Source organism: Tachypleus tridentatus, chromosome 6, assembly GCF_004210375.1.
Source record: "Tachypleus tridentatus isolate NWPU-2018 chromosome 6, ASM421037v1, whole genome shotgun sequence".
NCBI classification, from domain to species: domain Eukaryota; kingdom Metazoa; phylum Arthropoda; class Merostomata; order Xiphosura; family Limulidae; genus Tachypleus; species Tachypleus tridentatus.
Genome location: NC_134830.1, coordinates 3,060,168 through 3,081,133, shown reverse-complemented (window position 1 = coordinate 3,081,133; position 20,966 = coordinate 3,060,168). Strand labels below are relative to the sequence as shown.

At 33.1% G+C, this 20,966-nt stretch overlaps 1 protein-coding gene across 5 annotated transcripts in view; it reads right to left on the bottom strand.

Moving 5' to 3' along the window:
* The window catches only part of LOC143251842 (TBC domain-containing protein kinase-like protein), an 85,897-nt gene that overhangs the window by 46,868 nt on the left and 18,063 nt on the right, over positions 1-20,966 (bottom strand). For 4 of the 5 annotated variants that reach the window (XM_076503103.1, XM_076503101.1, XM_076503102.1 and 1 more), the window contains 8 exons: positions 18,463-18,536; positions 16,199-16,340; positions 12,345-12,411; positions 8,747-8,802; positions 7,856-7,917; positions 6,399-6,547; positions 2,929-3,058; positions 1,568-1,667 (listed from right to left, as the gene is read on the bottom strand). In XM_076503103.1, coding sequence (XP_076359218.1) covers positions 1,568-1,667; positions 2,929-3,058; positions 6,399-6,547; positions 7,856-7,917; positions 8,747-8,802; positions 12,345-12,411; positions 16,199-16,340; positions 18,463-18,536 — 780 coding nt within the window. The remainder of the gene's footprint in view (positions 1-1,567; positions 1,668-2,928; positions 3,059-6,398; positions 6,548-7,855; positions 7,918-8,746; positions 8,803-12,344; positions 12,412-16,198; positions 16,341-18,462; positions 18,537-20,966) is intronic. The other variant, XM_076503105.1, reaches the window with a different exon arrangement.

Genomic DNA, 20,966 nt, shown 5'->3' with positions numbered 1-20,966 from the left:
ACAACATGGCAAATGTAATGGTTGGGACTTTATACACCACAACATGGCAAATGTAATGCGTGGTTGGGACTTTATACACCACAACATGGCAAATGTACGTGATTGGGACTTTATACACCACAACATGGCAAATGTACGTGGTTGGGACTTTATACACCACAACATGGCAAATGTACGTGGTTGGGACTTTATACACCACAACATGGCAAATGTACGTGGTTGGGACTTTATACACCACAACATGGCAAATGTACGTGGTTGGGACTTTATACACCACAACATGGCAAATGTACGTGATTGGGACTTTATACACCGCAACATGGCAAATGTACGTGATTGGGACTTTATACACCGCAACATGGCAAATGTACGTGATTGGGACTTTATACACCACAACATGGCAAATGTAACGTGATTGGGACTTTATACACTGCAACATGGCAAATGTAATGCGATTGGGACTTTATACACTGCAACATGGCAAATGTAATGTGATTGGGACTTTATACACCACAACATGGCAAATGTAAATGGTTGGGACTTTATACACCACAACATGGCAAATGTAGATGGTTGGGACTTTATACACCACAACATGGCAAATGTACATGATTGGGACTTTATACACCACAACATGGCAAATGTACGTGGTTTGGACTTTATACACCACAACATGGCAACTGTACGTGGTTTGGACTTTATACACCACAACATGGCAACTGTACGTGGTTTGGACTTTATACACCACAACATGGCAAATGTAGATGGTTGGAACTTTATACACCACAACATGGCAAATGTAGATGGTTGGAACTTTATACACCACAACATGGCAAATGTAGATGGTTGGAACTTTATACACCACAACATGGCAAATGTAGATGGTTGGAACTTTATACACCACAACATGGCAAATGTACATGGTTGGGACTTTATACACCACAACATGGCAAATGTACGTGGTTGGGACTTTATACACCACAACATGGCAAATGTACGTGGTTGGGACTTTATACACCACAACATGGCAAATGTAGGTGGTTGGAACTTTATACACCACAACATGGCAAATGTAGGTGGTTGGAACTTTATACACCACAATATGGCAAATGTACGAGGCTGGGACTTTATACACTGGAACACGGCAAATATGTATAGTTGTGACTCCATATACTGAAATGCAAGAAATATATGTGCTTTTGATTTTATATACCAGAACACGGGAAAATTATGTGGTTGTAACTTTCAAAACTGGAACATGTCAATGTGGAAGAAAAAATAATCAAAGCTAAATTTAATAGAGGTATCTTGTGTTTACTGCTCTCCAACATGTTCATGTGATAAATTAATATAATTTAAGATAAATTTTCTAATCTGTGTCAGGTCTTCTACCAAAGAGATGTTTGAACAATCATAGTTAGGCACTTTGTAATGTATGCTGTTTGACCTTCTCCGATGATTCTCAGCGTAGATAAACCTAGACTTAACATGGTGACAAAGTATTTGAATTTTATTTTAAATAAAGGTGTTGTGTTGTAGTATTGTTAAGGAAAAAAGTGTTTACTACCTGCATTAGTTGATCCAATGGTAAAATAATAACTCTATCATTCAAGAAAAATGCACTGTCTTTCTTCTGCCCAAACTGTTCTCCTTCTTCAATTACAACCCTGAAAATTGAAGTTTACAAACAAACTCTTTATCTCAAACCTAGAAAAGTTGACTTTCAAAAGAAAAGCCAAAACTATGAAGATATAAAGAAAATGAAATTAAACAAATTAGTTAAAACATATGTAGAGAGATTTCAGTCATTGTGAGTTTTATACAATACCAGCTGTCTTTGTAGAGAGCTTTTGTTCATTGTAAGCTATAGACAATAAGTACGTACAAAGACCAAGAGCTATACACAATGGTAAGTTACAGAGGATGCTCACATATCATTGTTAACAATTATGATCATTGTAAGTTGTAGAATAAACTCAGGTACTATTGTGTGTGTGTTTCCATATAGCAAAGTCACAATCTGCTACGTTCACTGAGGGCAATCGAACCACTAATTTTAGCATTGTCAATCCCAGTATTTACCATGGTTCTATTGGGGAACCAGATACCATTGTAAAGGTTTTTGGTAAGGTAACATATAGAGTGTATCAACATTTGATTGAACAAATATTTGGTTAGTAAAAGCTATAAACAGCACCTATATATCACTGTACAAAGCTTTAGTCATTGTAAAACACACAGATATATCACCGTATGAAACTTTAGCTGCTGTAAAACACAGATACCGCCATACAAAGCTTTAGCCGCTGTAAAACACAGATATCGCCATACAAAGCTTTAGCCGCTGTAAAACACAGATATCGCCGTACAAAGCTTTAGCCGCTGTAAAACACAGATATTACCATACAAAGCTTTAGGCACTGTATAACACACAGATGTCACCATAGAAAGCTTTAGTCGCTGTAAAACACAGATATTGCCGCACAAAGCTTGTAGGCACTGTATAACACACAGATGTCACTTTACAGGTCATTATAAAGCACACAGTTATCACTGTACAAAGCTTTTGTCATTATAAGTTACTGAAATCATCAAGTATATCTTGATAACACTTTTGGTCATTCAAAATTGCAAAGAACACATATTGTTAAGTATTAAAACTGAAGTTTTAGAAAAGAGTATCTGAAGATGTGAATAAAAAGGGTTGATAGCATAAGATATTGCCTTCAACTTATTAAAGATTCAGGTGTTCATTCTAAATCTGTTAGAAATAAAATTTTGAAGGAAAATATATGACTTGATTTGAATATTCAGTGATCAGAGTGACTACTGGTTTGCATACAGAATCTAATAATGAAAATAAAAACTTTGAGAGATTAATTTTAAAAGTTGAAAGATGTCCATTATTTTGCCAGCACATGAACTTACTTCGGTTGTGTACATATTGCAGGCTTTACTTTAATTAAGCCTTGTCTCTTTAGTTCGGTCTCAACGTCACCTCCAGTCAATTGCCACAAGTAATATATTTCTTCTAAGGGACGTCTCAACAAGTGGTTCTCTATGTGTTAGAGTACTTATGTATAAGACAACCTCTTTAAATACAATTCAAAAACACTGATGTAAAAACTAAAGAAACTATCAATTGTTTTGATTCAAAGGGTTGCAAGTTTGAACAAGACATGTTGAGAGACTAATAATGAAAGCTTCAACTGTTTTTCAAATATAGATAAACCATGTAAATGTTGTTTTAGACCTAAAGTTAATGATAACTCACACTGAGTATATTAACAATGTTTAAAACATTCACAGATTGTATTCCTTTAACGTTTACAAATTATTACGAGTGTCCCTTTAACAACTTTTACAGGTCATTACGAGTGTCCCTTTAACACCTTTTACAGGTCATTACGAGTGTCCCTTTAGCAACTTTTACATGTCATTACGAGTGTCCCTTTAACAACTTTTACAGGCCATTATGAGTGTCTCTTTAACATCTTTTACAGGTCATTACGAGTGTCCCTTTAACAACTTTTACAGGCCATTACGAGTGTCCCTTTAACAACTTTTAATATGCATTTTAAAACAAAATCAAATATATGACACTATAATAGTATTTCTTAAAACTACTATAATTTAACTTTCTAAGTTATAAATAGGCTTAACAAGTTTTGTCACAAACAGAAGCTGTCTACTTTAGGTGGCAAACCAAACTAAATGTCAGTAATTCTTACTGACATATTTTGAACACAACAGTAAAGGGTTGTGTCTCCTGAACTTTCTTTTGTTTTCCTTCCCTTCCATAAATCAAGAAGATTAGAAGTTCCAGTTTGAAAACATCTATAGCATGTGTTTGTAAATAGTTGGACATTTAAAAATTCGTGTGAAGATATGCTTTGAAATTTTCTTTCTATTACACAGAGAAATGAAGAGAGAATTTATTTAAATATTTCTTTTAGAAATTAAAACTTGGATAACACAAAAGTATGGATTATAAGCAACATTTTGATGACTATTTTATTTAAACACAATGAGAACAAAGTTGGAATCTAATTCCATAAAAACATCATGCACACTTTACCCTTTAAATACATGTAGTGTTGTTTAATATAACAATTAATAATATGCAATATTATTGAAAATAGCTTATCTGAGCTTAAACAGAACAACAATAAAGAATTTACACTAAATAGAAATATAATACAAGAGTTGACACTGTGTGTGTAGAGTCGAAAATTTCTAATCAGTCCTTCACAAATATTTTAAATAGTTTTTGTAGATTTAAACAATCCATTTTATGAATATGCATATGTCAAGTTCAGTTTACCAATAAGAACATATAAATGTTTTTAAAGAAAGACAACTGTAAATACATATGTGTATCAACAAACAAAACTGAACTGAAGGCAATGATCTTTACCATATCACCACTGGAATGCGTATAATTTATATGGAATATGTATAATTTATATTAACTCAGATAAATGCATGAAATAATTTCACCTGAGATAACACTGATCAAAAGGTAAGATGTTTCTCCACAAAGGCGTTAATACCCAACACACTTCATTTGGATCAATCTCACTATTCATTTGTTTCAGAAACCAACTTTTCAGTTTAGATGACACAGGGATTTCTCATAATGTTTCAAAATAGGTCAGGAATTCCCAAAAGGTTAGTGGCCTCATTTGAGAGATTGGCATTCAGAAGTTAGCTGAGTTTCCATTTTGCAAAAGTACAGTTTTAGGAAAGTAGTAAAGAAATGTGTTTAATGACAAAGTAAAATAGGAGAAATTCTTACTATTCTATTACTATTCTAGTTTGTCCGGTTAGACTGATTAGATTAATTTTACATCTATTCTAGTTTCTCCAGTTAGGCTGATTAGATTATTTTTACTTCTATTGTAGTTTGCCCGATTCAGCTGATTAGATTATTTTTACTTCTATTGTAGTTTGTCCGGTTCGGTTGATTAGATTACTTTTTACTACTGTTCTAGTTTGTCCAGTAAAGGCTGATTAGATTATTTTTACTACTATTCTAGTTTGTCCAGTAAAGGCTGATTAGATTATTTTTACTACTATTCTAGTTTGTCCAGTTAGGCTAATTAGATTATTTTTACTACTATTCTAGTTTGTCCAGTTAGGCTAATTAGGTTATTTTTTACTACTATTCTAGTTTGTCCAGTTAGGCTAATTAGATTATTTTTTACTACTATTCTAGTTTGTCCAGTTAGGCTAATTAGATTATTTTTTACTACTATTCTAGTTTGTCCCATTAGGCTGATTAGATTATTTTTATTACTATTCTAGTTTACTCCATTAGACTAATTAGATTATTTTTATTACTATTCTAGTTTACTCCATTAGACTAATTAGATTATTTTTATTACTATTCTAGTTTACTCCATTAGGCTGATTAGATTATTTTTATTACTATTCTAGTTTACTCCATTAGGCTGATTAGATTATTTTTATTACTATTCTAGTTTACTCCATTAGGCTGATTAGATTATTTTTATTACTATTCTAGTTTACTCCCTTAGGCTGATTAGATTATTTTTATTACTATTCTAGTTTACTCCATTAGGCTGATTAGATTATTTTTATTACTATTCTAGTTTACTCCATTAGGCTGATTAGATTATTTTTATTACTATTCTAGTTTACTCCCTTAGGCTGATTAGATTATTTTTATTACTATTCTAGTTTACCCCATTAGGCTGATTAGATTATTTTTATTACTATTCTAGTTTACTCCATTAGGCTAATTAGATTATTTTTATTACTATTCTAGTTTACCCCATTAGGCTGATTAGATTATTTTTATTACTATTCTAGTTTACTCCAATAGGCTGATTAGATTATTTTTCTAGTCTGCATACAGGCCTCATAGGAGGTCAGGGTCAACTTCACAATGCAAAGTTTGGCTGGCTTTATTACTGTAATTATTGGTATGGTAAGTGTAAACTACCTGATGGTGTACATGGTGTTACTACCTGATGGTGTACATGGTGTTTCAACACCTACATATAAAACATATTTCTACTTTTTAAACAGACTGTTGATTTTAAATTTAAAAAAATTATTATTCAATCATTTAAATGAGTCAATTACCACCTTCCAGAAACTGAAATATGCAAATTAGCACCTAATTAGACTAACTGATTGATCCATGAATAAAGAGAAAATTATCTAACATTACACTTTAAACAGTTTTTACTTCCTTAACAAAAATCCTTAGCTACTTTAAATACAATTAAACTGATTAACAAGAGATTATAACTAGTTAAAAAAACAATAATAGACTGCCCAGTATAGGACTGTAACCACATTAAAATATAATCCAACTACAATTACACCTTCTTAGCATATCATAGTCTGGTTTGCTTTAGCCTACTCACTTGTGGGAGTTGCTTTTGTCGGTATTTCCAGTTTTTCACACCTCAGACTAACAAATGGGAATAATTCTCCCACAAATCTTGATCTCAGCTCCCTCTGAAAATTATTTTCTTTAAAAAGTTGATGTTCTAAAAGTTCTGCAGATGTTGGCCTGTAAACAAAACCACACATCAGATGTTGACTTGTAAACAAAACCACACATCCGATGTTGGCCTGTAAACAAAACCACACATCCGATGTTGGCCTGTAAACAAAACCACACATCAGATGTTGGCTTGTAAACAAAACCACACATCAGATGTTGGCTTGTAAACAAAACCACACATAAACAAAACCACACATCAGATGTTGGCCTGTAAACAAAACCACACATCAGATGTTGACTTATAAACAAAACCACACATCAGATGTTGGCCTGTAAACAAAACCACACATCAGATGTTGGCTTGTAAACAAAACCACACATCAGATGTTGGCCTGTAAACAAAACCACACATCAGATGTTGGCCTGTAAACAAAACCACACATCAGATGTTGACTTGTAAACAAAACCACACATCAGATGTTGTTCTCACTAAAAGTATATATTATTTATTCAACAGTCTTTGATTTTTGTTATTCAACTTATGACTTCACAATAGCATAGCAAAATTCTTTGAAAGAAAACACTTTTTGTTGTATAAATATGGACCACAGAAGCTCATTACACAGGACCTTGTTTTTTCACAACTGTATCTGTTCCTGTACCAAGTGGAAAATACTAAATATATACTGTTAATGAACTATTTGTAATAAATCAGTCTTTCAGTTTTCATGTAAAACATTTCTTAATCAAATTTTAACATAGAGGATAAACAACACTGCAGTGAGGTGTTTTTAAAATGCAGTCAGTAGATATGTTAGATGTTATTAAACAGCAAATAAATAAATTAATCATAAAAAAATCTAAATAAGGATAAAAATAACAAAAACTGTGAAACAAAAGTTTTGGTGACTGTGTTGAAGATGAGCCAATTTAATGATCATTTGATTAAAAAGCTTTGATTGAAAGCTTAAAGTAAAAATTCTGGAGTTATCCAAAACAATGTGGTGGTCGGCATTACCCTTCTAGAATTTTGGAATTATCAACAGAAGTGAAGTGATTAATGTGGTTTTTGGAAAAGTTTGGAATTACTCAGAGAAATGTAGTGGTTACCATGGTTTTCTGATTTCCGAGGGTTTGAAATGTTTGGTAGATTCTTCATGCTCATATCAAGAAATCGTTCTTTCTAATGTTAAATCACTCAGGGTTGAAATAAATTATTTAGAAAACAGTTACAAGATTAATATGACAGTTTATTAAATAAAAACTATGAATACTGACAGGTCTGAATATCTACACTAAAGTTTGTAATGTTACCCTATTTCTTAGATACAGAAAACTTGCAAGATTTGAATGTAAGTAAATAACTTACTTTACCTCTCAGAAGGGGAGACAATGAGACAATCTTCAATAAAACTTTTCAAAGGCTTTGGAAGTAACTGAAAAGATCAAAGTAAAAGATTCATTCAGTATTAACAATTCATAAAACCTTAATATAGAACAATGCATTTGTACATGGTCAGCTAATATTTTATTAACCAAGCCTGAAAGTTCAGCTAATATTATATGAGCTAAGCCTAAAAGTTCAGTGAATGATTTTAACAGCAAAATCTTATGAATTTTGCTGATATTTTTAATGGCAAAGTCTGAAAGTACACATCACTTTGCCAAAAAGAAACTTTGAAGATTCAGCTAGTATTTTAACAGCAAGCCTGATATGTTATACATAGCATTTCAGAGTAAATGTGTATTTCAGATGTTTCAGCTGTCATTTGATACTTTTATTGTATCTAGAAAGATGTAATGAAACAAAACTAATGAAAATTGATTCAGCAATGTATGTGTCATTACAGATATCACTTCCTGAATATATATGTATATAAAATAAATTTAAAAAACAAAATTTAAGCTGACTACAGTATTTTCACTATTGTTGTACAGTTTAACAATAAAAATTCACTTACAACAAACTTCAAACCAAATGCAGAAACATTCACTCATAAAAACAATCTTCCATTACTATATAGTAATGTTAATTTAAAATATAGAAATATTCATTTTAAGTTCAGTCCAAATGTAGATATATTCTCTCCACACAAAAAATCTCATACACAGCAATTTTCAGTTCACACATGACAATATTCACTCTATATTTCTAAGGTAAAACACACACACAGAGTATCCTACCATGTACATGGGTTTTAACACTTTCACAGGTTATGTAACATTTAACATGCATATAAGTCATATTTTAACAACAAATATTACCTCAAATTTCCTGTGAACATCTGTTGGGAGAGTTGATAAGAAGCTTTTGTTTGTTCCTAAAACATACAAAATGTTCAGCTATGTATTGTATGGATTTGATACTGTACATATCTGTTTATCATTAAATCTTCACTAGAAAATTAGTTTATTTTACAATATTGTAAATGACTTATTCTTTACTGTTGCAACAATGTATTTTATATTGAGCAATCAAATCGCTACTATTATACTCAACTATTGTAAATCATAAATAATAGATTAAAATCATTGTGATATTCTACACTGCTACAAATACAACTGTACATAACTTTAATAATACATTCTTCGTTGCCATTACAATATATATAAAGTTCAGATGGTTTGTCAATACGTTTTTTAGTATTAGACTGACTCAGCAAACTCAGACTCAGATGATTTAGTTTTTGTTTTAAAACTATTAAAACTGAATAACACAAAACATTTTTACAAACATTTAAGTGTTTTGAGAGGCACTCTTGATAAGTGTTTCTGTTCATTAGAAAGTAGAACTCTGACCAGTAATTAACAGTATGATGTAATGTGAATTACACTTTGAAGTGTTTAGAAGTTTAGGTTATTATAAATAATGCTCTATTTTTCTGGTGTAGCATCAACATGACAGTTCCATAAACAAAGTTACTTCTATACATGATGACATGGTCACAAGTAGAGTCATGTAAAAAAGTTAGGACACCCTATGAAAGCCTGTGTATTTTGTAACATTTTTGGATATATAGATATTTAACCTCAATTTTAACAATACTGAGAGAATATAGGAATATAACTAAACAATTAAAACTGAAGACTTTTCAAGATCTTCTGTAAATGTAATTCTACAAAAATGCATATTCTAACTGAGGAAAAAGTTAGAACACTCCCACATTTATTCCCACTTAAAATGGCTCAACTCACACACAGGTGTATCACACCAAGTGCACATGATTAGAAGATCGTTATTCAGCATTGTGAATGAGGCTTGCCCTATTTAAACCTCAGACATTTAGTTTGGTGTGCTCTTGACTGTTGAAGTAAGACTTGAGCACCATGGTGAGGGCAAAAGAGCTGTCTAAGGCCTTCAGAAAGAAAATTGTAGCAGCTTATGAGTCTCGTAAGGGATTTAAAAAGATCTCAAAAGGTTTTGAAATCAGCCATTCCACTGTCTGGAAAATAGTCAACAAGTGGAGGGCTTTCAAAACAACTGCCAACATGCCCAGGTCTGGTCGTCCAAGCAAGTTCACCTCGAGAGCAGACCACAAGATGCTAAAAGAGATACAAGATCCATAAAAAGACGAAGAGAAGAATACTTTGAAAGATATTCAGCAAACAAAAGACAGTACTTCCAATTGGGAGTATCTGCTTTTCTCAGGTGACTAAATGTCACAGATTGGGATGGTGATGAACCATGGTGAGATGGGCTGATCATTGAGCCAGATAACATCATCTAAAGAGAAATTCAATTCAGTTATCTGTGTCTGGATGCAAAAGTCAAAAGGGAGATTGGTAAACCATCTATTCTGAAAAAGAACAGCCCATCAAAAAATGAATACAACCTCAGGCAGGATGCTGTGGTAAGGATTGGAGGATTAGGGCATACTGAAAAGACAGTTGCAAACAATGGAGGTGCAGAGCAGGTTCATGAGCTTCATTTTACAACCTCTAGGCCCAGCAAAATGCGAAAAGCCCCTCATGCAGAGTTAAAGTTTCAGATGATGTCCAACATCTTTAAGGCACAGGACCTGGCAGAAATGTAGATCTGAAACCCATAGGTCAGAATGGAACAGACGAGGACATAATAGATGTTCAACACAGAAAGTTGATCTGCTTCCCAAGAAATGGAAGAAAGGAAACAAAAAATGTTCAGTACCCTTATAGAACTGACATGGAATTGCTTATTGTTAAAAATTAAAATAAGTCCTATGAACTTTGCCTGAGGAAACACTAGTAGAACAGCATCACTGACATGGAGCACAGGATTAGGTGTAAACCCTACTGGTGACAAAAAATGAATGCAAACAGTTTTAGAGGAAGAGAAGGTAAATTTGTTTGTTGTAGTCCACTCTAATGAGCGAGTGAGAACAATCTGAAGCTGCTACTCAATAAATCTCACTTTTAATGATCAAAAGACCATTTACAAGAGTAGGAGGAAGTTGTTTACACTGAAAAGTGTGACACTCAAGACACACCCCTGAGGGACTCCAAGTTCCTGTGTAAAGAACTGGGAAACAGTTAAACCCACTTAGAATCACCTGTTGTGTAAAAAGTTACAAATAAACATGAGTAAATGGCCAAGCAACCCATATAAATGAGGTCTTATAAAATGCCAAACTTCCCATGAAGTGTCACAAGCCTTTTCAAGATCAAAGAAGACAGAAAACAAGACACTATCTTTTGAGAAAGGCTTTCATTATTGAGGTTTCAAGATGAATCATGTGGTCCACAGTGGAGTGCTGTTAACAAAATCCACACAAGGTGGGCAAGAGGAGAATGCTTGATTCAAGGAACCAGATAGATAAACATTAACCATTCTCTATAAAACCTTATAAAGACAGCTAGTCGTAGCAACTGAATGATAATTAAAAAAGAATCTTGGGATATTTGCCAAGCTTTGAGAAAAAACAATATCCCTGTGGCAAGCATTTGGAAAAACCTTCTCCTACTATATCTGATTTGAAACAATCAGAGAAGAGCAAAAGAGGCAGCAAAGAAATGGTGTGCAAGTCTCATAGTGAACATCATCACATCCAACTGATGGAGTGCCAGACCAATAAAGAGTAAGCTTAATTTACACCATTGTTAATGGGTGATTTTAATAATAGACATGATTTGTCAAAAAGAGGACAATCTTTCAACCTGACACTTGATGGGCAAGAGGAGGTCATGGGAAGAAACAATAGTGCTGGAAAAATAAGAAAAGCACTACCCCAAAGTATTGGTGATACTCTATGCACAGAAATGTACCTGTGCAATGTAAAGGGGGATGGAAAGCATTCTTCTAACTGACCTTCCACGTACTGTCCCAAACAACTTTGTAATTGGGGGTAGAAATGAGGTTGTTAACTCAATCCAAGATTCCTTCTGGCTTTGATGTCTGACTTGCTGATTGTGGGCATAAGCCCATTGTAAAGCAATGTGATTAGAAAGAATGGTAAACTTGTAGATGATATTCCAGACCTGTTTCTAAGCCTTACATGCCTGCTGGTAGGAAGCAGACCACCACGGACAAAGAAACTATGGGAAACATGCCAAAGTTTTGAAGGGATAAAACTAACAGCTGCTTTGCTTTCTGGATAAACTTATGAGAAAATTAAGAAGATAATGAAGTTAACAATACACTTATCAGAGATACTACACCATTGTTAATATTACACACACAGATATATATATTTATGTCAAATTTAACGTTATAAAAATATTATGTGGTTTAGCTCATGCTACATTTGTGGACTTCAACAGACATATGTACAAACTCTCCAACTTGAAGTCCTTTGATTAAAGTGGTGCAATCTTCAATAAAATAATATTTAACTAAAGAGATATTGTTTCAACATGTATTAAAACTTTTGAAAACTAAAAAAATTACCTTGCACAGCCAACAGAAGTGTCTGGAAGGTTTCTTCCAGAGTGAAGTTCGGCCATAGCATTTCTCCCTAAACGTGAATTTTAAACAACTAAAATTATTGAGAGAAGCATACTGTCTGATACAAGTTCATTAACATTATGTGACATTTAAAATATAACTGCATGTAGAAGAGAATTTTATTTTAAAATGTTAACTACTACAAGATAATTATGTTATTGATATGTTCAATTAGTAAACATTAGCTAATTATCTAATGACTGGTGTAAAATTACTTTGCATCATCAGTGTTTTAATATTGAATGTCTTGAGTTTAAAAGATATTAAAGTTTCTATATGTAGTAAATGTAGAATGAATATTAAATATTTGTCTTCATAAACGTTCATCGATTCTTCTTCCTGCTGTTTACATACTAACACGACAATAACAGATGTTTTCAAACAACTACTGGAAACGATATAATTTCAAAACTCTAGTTCTGTCATCAACTGTGCAAGAAACAAAACATATAACAAGACAAAGTTGTAAAATCAAACAGTACAAAGCTACAGAACATAACATGGTGTACTGATGCCACATGCTAGCCCAATCCACTGAAAGAAAAATATAGTGTTAAAGCTTCTGCATCAATAGGAAATATCAGTTTTAGGACATCTTGTTAATACAAGTGCTCCAAAAAACCCATCCCCTAATCCCAACCTCGTGCAAAGGCAAAATCCATCATAAGACTTCATAGTTTAGATACAACTGGAAAATTTTGTAAAGTAGATACAAACTACCACAGTAGTTACTTAAACAAAATAAACAAGAGCTACCGTCGTAACAAACACAAACTACCACAGTAGTTACTTAAACAAAATAAACAGGAGCTACCATCGTAACAAACACAAAATACCACAGTAGTTACTTAAACAAAATAAACAGGAGCTACCATCGTAACAAACACAAACTACCACAGTAGTTACTTAAACAAAATAAACAGGAGCTACCATTGTAACAAACACAAACTACCACAGTAGTTACTTAAACAAAATAAACAGGAGCTACTGTTGTAACAAACACAAACTACCACAGTAGTTACTTAAACAAAATAAACAGGAGCTACCGTTGTAACAAACACAAACTACCACAGTAGTTACTTAAACAAAATAAACAGGAGCTACCATTGTAACAAACACAAACTACCACAGTAGTTACTTAAACAAAATAAACAGGAGCTACCGTCGTAACAAACACAAACTACCACAGTAGTTACTTAAACAAAATAAACAGGAGCTACCGTTGTAACAAACACAAACTACCACAGTAGTTACTTAAACAAAATAAACAGGAGCTACCGTCGTAACAAACACAAACTACCACAGTAGTTACTTAAACAAAATAAACAGGAGCTACCATCGTAACAAACACAAACTACCACAGTAGTTACTTAAACAAAATAAACAGGAGCTACCGTCGTAACAAACACAAACTACCACAGTAGTTACTTAAACAAAATAAACAGGAGCTACCGTTGTAACAAACACAAACTACCACAGTAGTTACTTAAACAAAATAAACAGGAGCTACTGTCGTAACAAACACAAACTACCACAGTAGTTACTTAAACAAAATAAACAGGAGCTACCGTCATAACAAACACAAACTACCACAGTAGTTACTTAAACAAAATAAACAGGAGCTACCGTCGTAACAAACACAAACTACCACAGTAGTTACTTAAACAAAATAAACAGGAGCTACCGTTGTAACAAACACAAACTACCACAGTAGTTACTTAAACAAAATAAACAGGAGCTACTGTCGTAACAAACACAAACTACCACAGTAGTTACTTAAACAAAATAAACAGGAGCTACCGTCATAACAAACACAAACTACCACAGTAGTTACTTAAACAAAATAAACAGGAGCTACCGTCATAACAAACACAAACTACCACAGTAGTTACTTTAACAAAATAAACAGGAGCTACCGTCGTAACAAACACAAACTACCACAGTAGTTACTTTAACAAAATAAACAGGAGCTACCATCGTAACAAACACAAACTACCACAGTAGTTACTTAAACAAAATAAACAGGAGCTACCGTCGTAACAAACACAAACTACCACAGTATTTACCTAAACAAAATAAACAGGAGATACCGTCGTAACAAACACAAACTACCACAGTAGTTACTTAAACAAAATAAACAGGAGCTACCATTGTAACAAACACAAACTACCACAGTAGTTACTTAAACAAAATAAACAGGAGCTACCATCGTAACAAACACAAACTACCACAGTAGTTACTTAAACAAAATAAACAGGAGCTACCATCGTAACAAACACAAACTACCACAGTAGTTACTTAAACCAAATAAACAGGAGATACCGTCGTAACAAACACAAACTACCACAGTAGTTACTTAAACAAAATAAACAGGAGCTACCGTCGTAACAAACACAAACTACCACAGTAGTTACTTAAACAAAATAAACAGGAGCTACCGTCGTAACAAACACAAACTACCACAGTAGTTACTTAAACAAAATAAACAGGAGCTACCATCGTAACAAACACAAACTACCACAGTAGTTACTTAAACAAAATAAACAGGAGCTACCGTTGTAACAAACACAAACTACCACAGTAGTTACTTAAACAAAATAAACAGGAGCTACCGTCGTAACAAACACAAACTACCACAGTAGTTACTTAAACAAAATAAACAGGAGCTACCGTCGTAACAAACACAAACTACCACAGTAGTTACTTAAACAAAATAAACAGGAGCTACTGTTGTAACAAACACAAACTACCACAGTAGTTACTTAAACAAAATAAACAGGAGCTACCGTTGTAACAAACACAAACTACCACAGTAGTTACTTAAACAAAATAAACAGGAGCTACCGTCGTAACAAACACAAACTACCACAGTAGTTACTTAAACAAAATAAACAGGAGCTACCATCGTAACAAACACAAACTACCACAGTAGTTACTTAAACAAAATAAACAGGAGCTACCGTTGTAACAAACACAAACTACCACAGTAGTTACTTAAACAAAATAAACAGGAGCTACCGTCGTAACAAACACAAACTACCACAGTATTTACTTAAACAAAATAAACAGGAGCTACCGTCGTAACAAACACAAACTACCACAGTAGTTACTTAAACAAAATAAACAGGAGCTACCGTCGTAACAAACATAACTACTACAGCAGTTACTTTAACAAAATAACAAAGGTAGCTCCACAGTGACTGTATAGGAAACAAAGGTAGTTTTTGAAACAATATATTGCTGGTTTTAATTTTATAGAAGGTTGTACATTGTAAACAAAATCCAGCAAGTTGAGTTTTACAGTTTTTGATAGTATTAACTGAAATTGATTGTTTTCAAACTATAAATAATCAAGAAACATGTAGAAAGATCCACTGAGTACATTTTTATATTGACATTTAGGAAGGTGGGAGTTTAAATATTTGAACTCACAAACACAAGTTACAAGTGTTGAGCAGAAACTGAAGTTAAGGTTAGCATTTAGGTTTGTTTGAGGTCAGAAGTAATATTAAAAAAACTTGATGTCATGTACCCTGGTCATAAATATTACATAATGGAGTAGAAGGAGTTAAGGTTGGACTCACACCAGAGTAGGTATAGATTTTAATATATCATTTCTCTGTAATCTAATGATAAAAGTATTTTAAAATTATCTTGCAAGTACACACAATTATATTCACAACTGCCTATAAATATCAAAAAATAAATTAGGATTCCTGTTTCTAGTCACTTTTAAATCACTGTGTATTACACTCCAATAACCTTGTCCAACTATGTATACAGATACATTTACTTACTGTTGTCAGCTCTAGTAGTATAATTCCAAATGACCATATGTCCGACTTGAATCCAGATGGTACATGAGTGGTTGGCAAGAAATGTTTGTCAATAGTAGGAACGTCACCAACTAAAACTTCGGGAGCAATGTACTTGGGTGTACTGAGGAAGACATTAAACCAGTGTAATATAGTCCTAACCTAAAGAACAATCTCAATGTACTTGGGTGTACTGAGGAAGACATTAAACCAGTGTAATATAGTCCTAACCTAAAAAACAATCTCAATGTACTTGGGTGTACTGAGGAAGACATTAAACCAGTGTAATATAGTCCTAACCTAAAGAACAATCTCAATTTACTTGGGTGTACTGAGGAAGACATTAAACCAGTGTAATATAGTCCTAACCTAAAGAACAATCTCAATGTACTTGGGTGTACTGAGGAAGACATTAAACCAGTGTAATATAGTCCTAACCTAAAGAACAATCTCAATGTACTTGGGTGTACTGAGGAAGACATTAAACCAGTGTAATATAGTCCTAACCTAAAAAACAATCTCAATGTACTTGGGTGTACTGAGGAAGACATTAAACCAGTGTAATATAGTCCTAACCTAAAGAACAATCTCAATTTACTTGGGTGTACTGAGGAAGACATTAAACCAGTGTAATATAGTCCTAACCTAAAGAACAATCTCAATGTACTTAGGTGTACTGAGGAAGACATTAAACCAGTGTAATATAGTCCTAACCTAAAGAACAATCTCAATGTACTTGGGTGTACTGAGGAAGACATTAAACCAGTGTAATTTTGTCCTAACCTAAAAAACAATCTCAATGTACTTGGGTGTACTGAGGAAGACATTAAACCAGTGTAATATAGTCCTAACCTAAAGAACAATCTCAATGTACTTGGGTGTACTGAGGAAGACATTAAACCAGTGTAATATAGTCCTAACCTAAAGAACAATCTCAATGTACTTGGGTGTACTGAGGAAGACATTAAAACAGTGTATTTATAACGTAGTCCTAGTCTAAAGAACAATATATATTATTAATGGCAGCTACATAAACAGCATGCATCAACAGTTTTGTATAGCCACTGTGTTTACATACTTTATATTACATAGTCCTAGTCTAAAGAACAATATATATTATTAATGGCAGCTACATAAACAGCATGCATCAACAGTTTTGTATAGCCACTGTGTTTACATACTTTATATTACATAGTCCTAGTCTAAAGAACAATATATATTATTAATGGCAGCTACATAAACAGCATGCATAAAGAGTTTTGTATAGCCACTGTGTTTACATACTTTATATTACATAGTCCTAGTCTAAAGAACAATATATATTATTAATGGCAGCTACATAAACAGCATGCATAAAGAGTTTTGTATAGCCACTGTGTTTACATACTTTATATTACATAGTCCTAGTCTAAAGAACAATATATATTATTAATGGCAGCTACATAAACAGCATGCATCAACAGTTTTGTATAGCCACTGTGTTTACATACTTTATATTACATAGTCCTAGTCTAAAGAACAATATATATTATTAATGGCAGCTACATAAACAGCATGCATCAACAGTTTTGTAAAGCCACTGTGTTTACATACTTTATATTCTCCATGTATAATTTAACTGATTTTCAAATGAGATCAAAACTCAAATGTTTTCAAACAGTTCACTATTCTTATTGAGGAAAAGAACAGTAAACTATTTGAAAACACTCAAGTTTTATACTCCTTTTAAAACCATTTTAATTTTTGTAAATGATTCTGTGTGCCAACTTCTTATACAAAATTTATCATTCAAATTAATATTTGATTTTTCTGGTAATACAAGGTTCAAGAGAGTCACTGTGCCATATACAGTAGCACACACAATATGTTCAACTTGTTGGATGACTCATACTTCTGTCAATTATAATTAATACTTCTGATTACTTATCACATCTTCATTTCACTTAACTTTCAATCATTTTTGTCATCTCTACTACTGCTGCCTTCCTTTATCATTACATTAAGTTGTTCCATTCATTTATAAGTTTTCATAATTCAATCAGAGATGTTAAGATGTTTTGATGTTCACTGACAATGCTTCTATTTAATGACAAATAATTAATCTGGCAATTAACAAACTATCAACGACATTATCTGTTTGAAATCACGTTTAAGAAGAGTTAATTACTTTATATTGCATAAAAAATAAAACTACCAACTGCAAGAATAATTATACTGTAAACTTTATTACATGAAAATTTAGTTACCCAATAGGAAAAGGAACACATGTGCCATTTTCTGTCATATAATACAGTCCATAGTTAGATAATTTGATGTGACCCTAAGAAAAACACATTTTTAATAATTGAATATTATTTACAGTAGTGTCTAATATTAACAGAATAATGTTTTATAGTTCTATTAAATAGGTTTTAGTAAATAATACTGGTTACAGTTTAAACAACTATTATATTATTCTTTTTTTTTAGTTTATCACAAGATGCCATAAAGCCATCATAAAGTGGCAAACAACAATTTACAAGCATAATAAATTATTTATTTTTTGAGGGAACATAAAACTGCCTTTCTGTAGTTCTGTTCTCCTAAAAATAAACCATTTATTATGCTTACAAGTCATTGTTTGACAACTTATTTTTTATTAATATAATGTATTTCCATATTCAAATAACATAAAATCATAAAAAAGACATAATACATTGCACATTAAATAACTTAAAACAATCTATTTGGTGCTATCTGATGTATGTCAATATACTTATGTTAATTAACACAAGTTACAAGATATATGTTGTTAATCATGTTACAACACAATAGATTTAACAAAATTCAGTTGCTTTATTTCTCTTGCAAAAGTAATTAAATAAAAAATATTAAAGACAGTGACACTAACAGTTATAGATCAAAGTAGCCTAAAGACACTGACACTACCAGTTACAGATCAGAGTAGCCTAAAGACAGTGACACAAACAGTTACAGATCAGAGTAGCCTAAAGACAGTGACACCAACAGTTACAGATCAGAGTAGCCTAAAGACAGTGACACTAACAGTTATAGATCAGAGTAGTCTAAAGACAGTGACACTAACAGTTATAGATCAGAGTAGCCTAAAGACAGTAACACTAACAGTTACAGATCAGAGTAGCCTAAAAACAGTAACACTAACAGTTATAGATCAGAGTAGCCTAAAGACACTGACACTAACAGTTACAGATCAGAGTAGCCTAAAAACAGTGACACTAACAGTTTAGATCAGAGTCTAAAGACAGTACACTAACAGTTATAGATAAAGACAGTGACACTAACAGTTATAGATCAGAGTAGCCTAAAGACAGTGACACTAACAGTTATAGATCAGAGTAGCCTAAAGACAGTTACAGACAGAGTAGCCTAACAGTTACAGATCAGAGTAGCCTAAAGACACTAACAGTTACAGATCAGTAGTGACACTAACAGTTACAGACACTAACAGTTATAGATCAGAGTAGCACTAACAGTTAAGATCAAAGTAGCCTAAAGACAGTGACACTAACAGTTATCAGATCAGACACTAACAGTAGCCTAAAGACAGTAAAGACAGTGACACTAACAGTTACAGATCAGAGTAGCCTAAAGACAGACAGACACTGACACTAACAGTTAGATCAGAGTAGCCTAAAGACAGTGACACTAACAGTTACAGATCAGAGTAGCCTAAAGACAGTGACACTAACAGTTACAGATCAGAGTAGCCTAAAGACAGTAACACTAACAGTTATAGATCAGAGTAGCCTAAAGACAGTAACACTAACAGTTATAGATCAGAGTAGCCTAAAGACAGTGACACTAACAGTTATAGATCAGAGTAGCCTAAAGACAGTGACACTAACAGTTATAGATCAGAGTAGCCTAAAGACAGTGACACTAACAGTTACAGATCAGAGTAGCCTAAAGACAGTGACACTAACAGTTACAGATCAGAGTAGCCTAAAGACAGTGACACTAACAGTTACAGATCAGAGTAGCCTAAAGACAGTGACACTAACAGTTATAGGACACTAACAGTTATAAAGACAGATCAAAGTAGCCTAAAGACAAGTAGCCTAAAGACAGTGACACTAACAGTTATAGATCAGCCTAAAGACAGTGACACTAACAGTTATAGATCAAAGTAGTAGCCTAAAGACAGTGACACTAACAGTTAGCCTAAAGACAGATCAGAGTAGCCTAAAGACAGTGACACTAACAGTTATAGATCAGAGTAGCCTAAAGACAGTAAAGACAGTGACACTAACAGTTACAGACACTAACAGATCAGAGTAGCCTAAAGACAGACTAACAGTTATAGAGTAGCCTAAAGACAGTGACACTAACAGTTATAGATCAGTAGCCTAAAGACAGTGACACTAACAGTTATAGATCAAAGTAGATCAGAGTAGCCTAAAGACAGTAGATCAGAGTAGCCTAAAGACAGTGACACTAACAGTTATAGATCAGAGTAGCCTAAAGACAGTGACACTAACAGTTACAGATCAGAGTAGCCTAAAGACAGTGACACTAACAGTTACAGATCAGAGTAGCCTAAAGACAGTGACACTAACAGTTACAGATCAGAGTAGCCTAAAGACAGTGACACTAACAGTTACAGATCAGAGTAGCCTAAAGACAGTGACACTAACAGTTACAGATCAGAGTAGCCTAAAGACAGTAACACTAACAGTTACAGATCAGAGTAGCCTAAAGACAGTAACACTAACAGTTACAGATCGGAGTA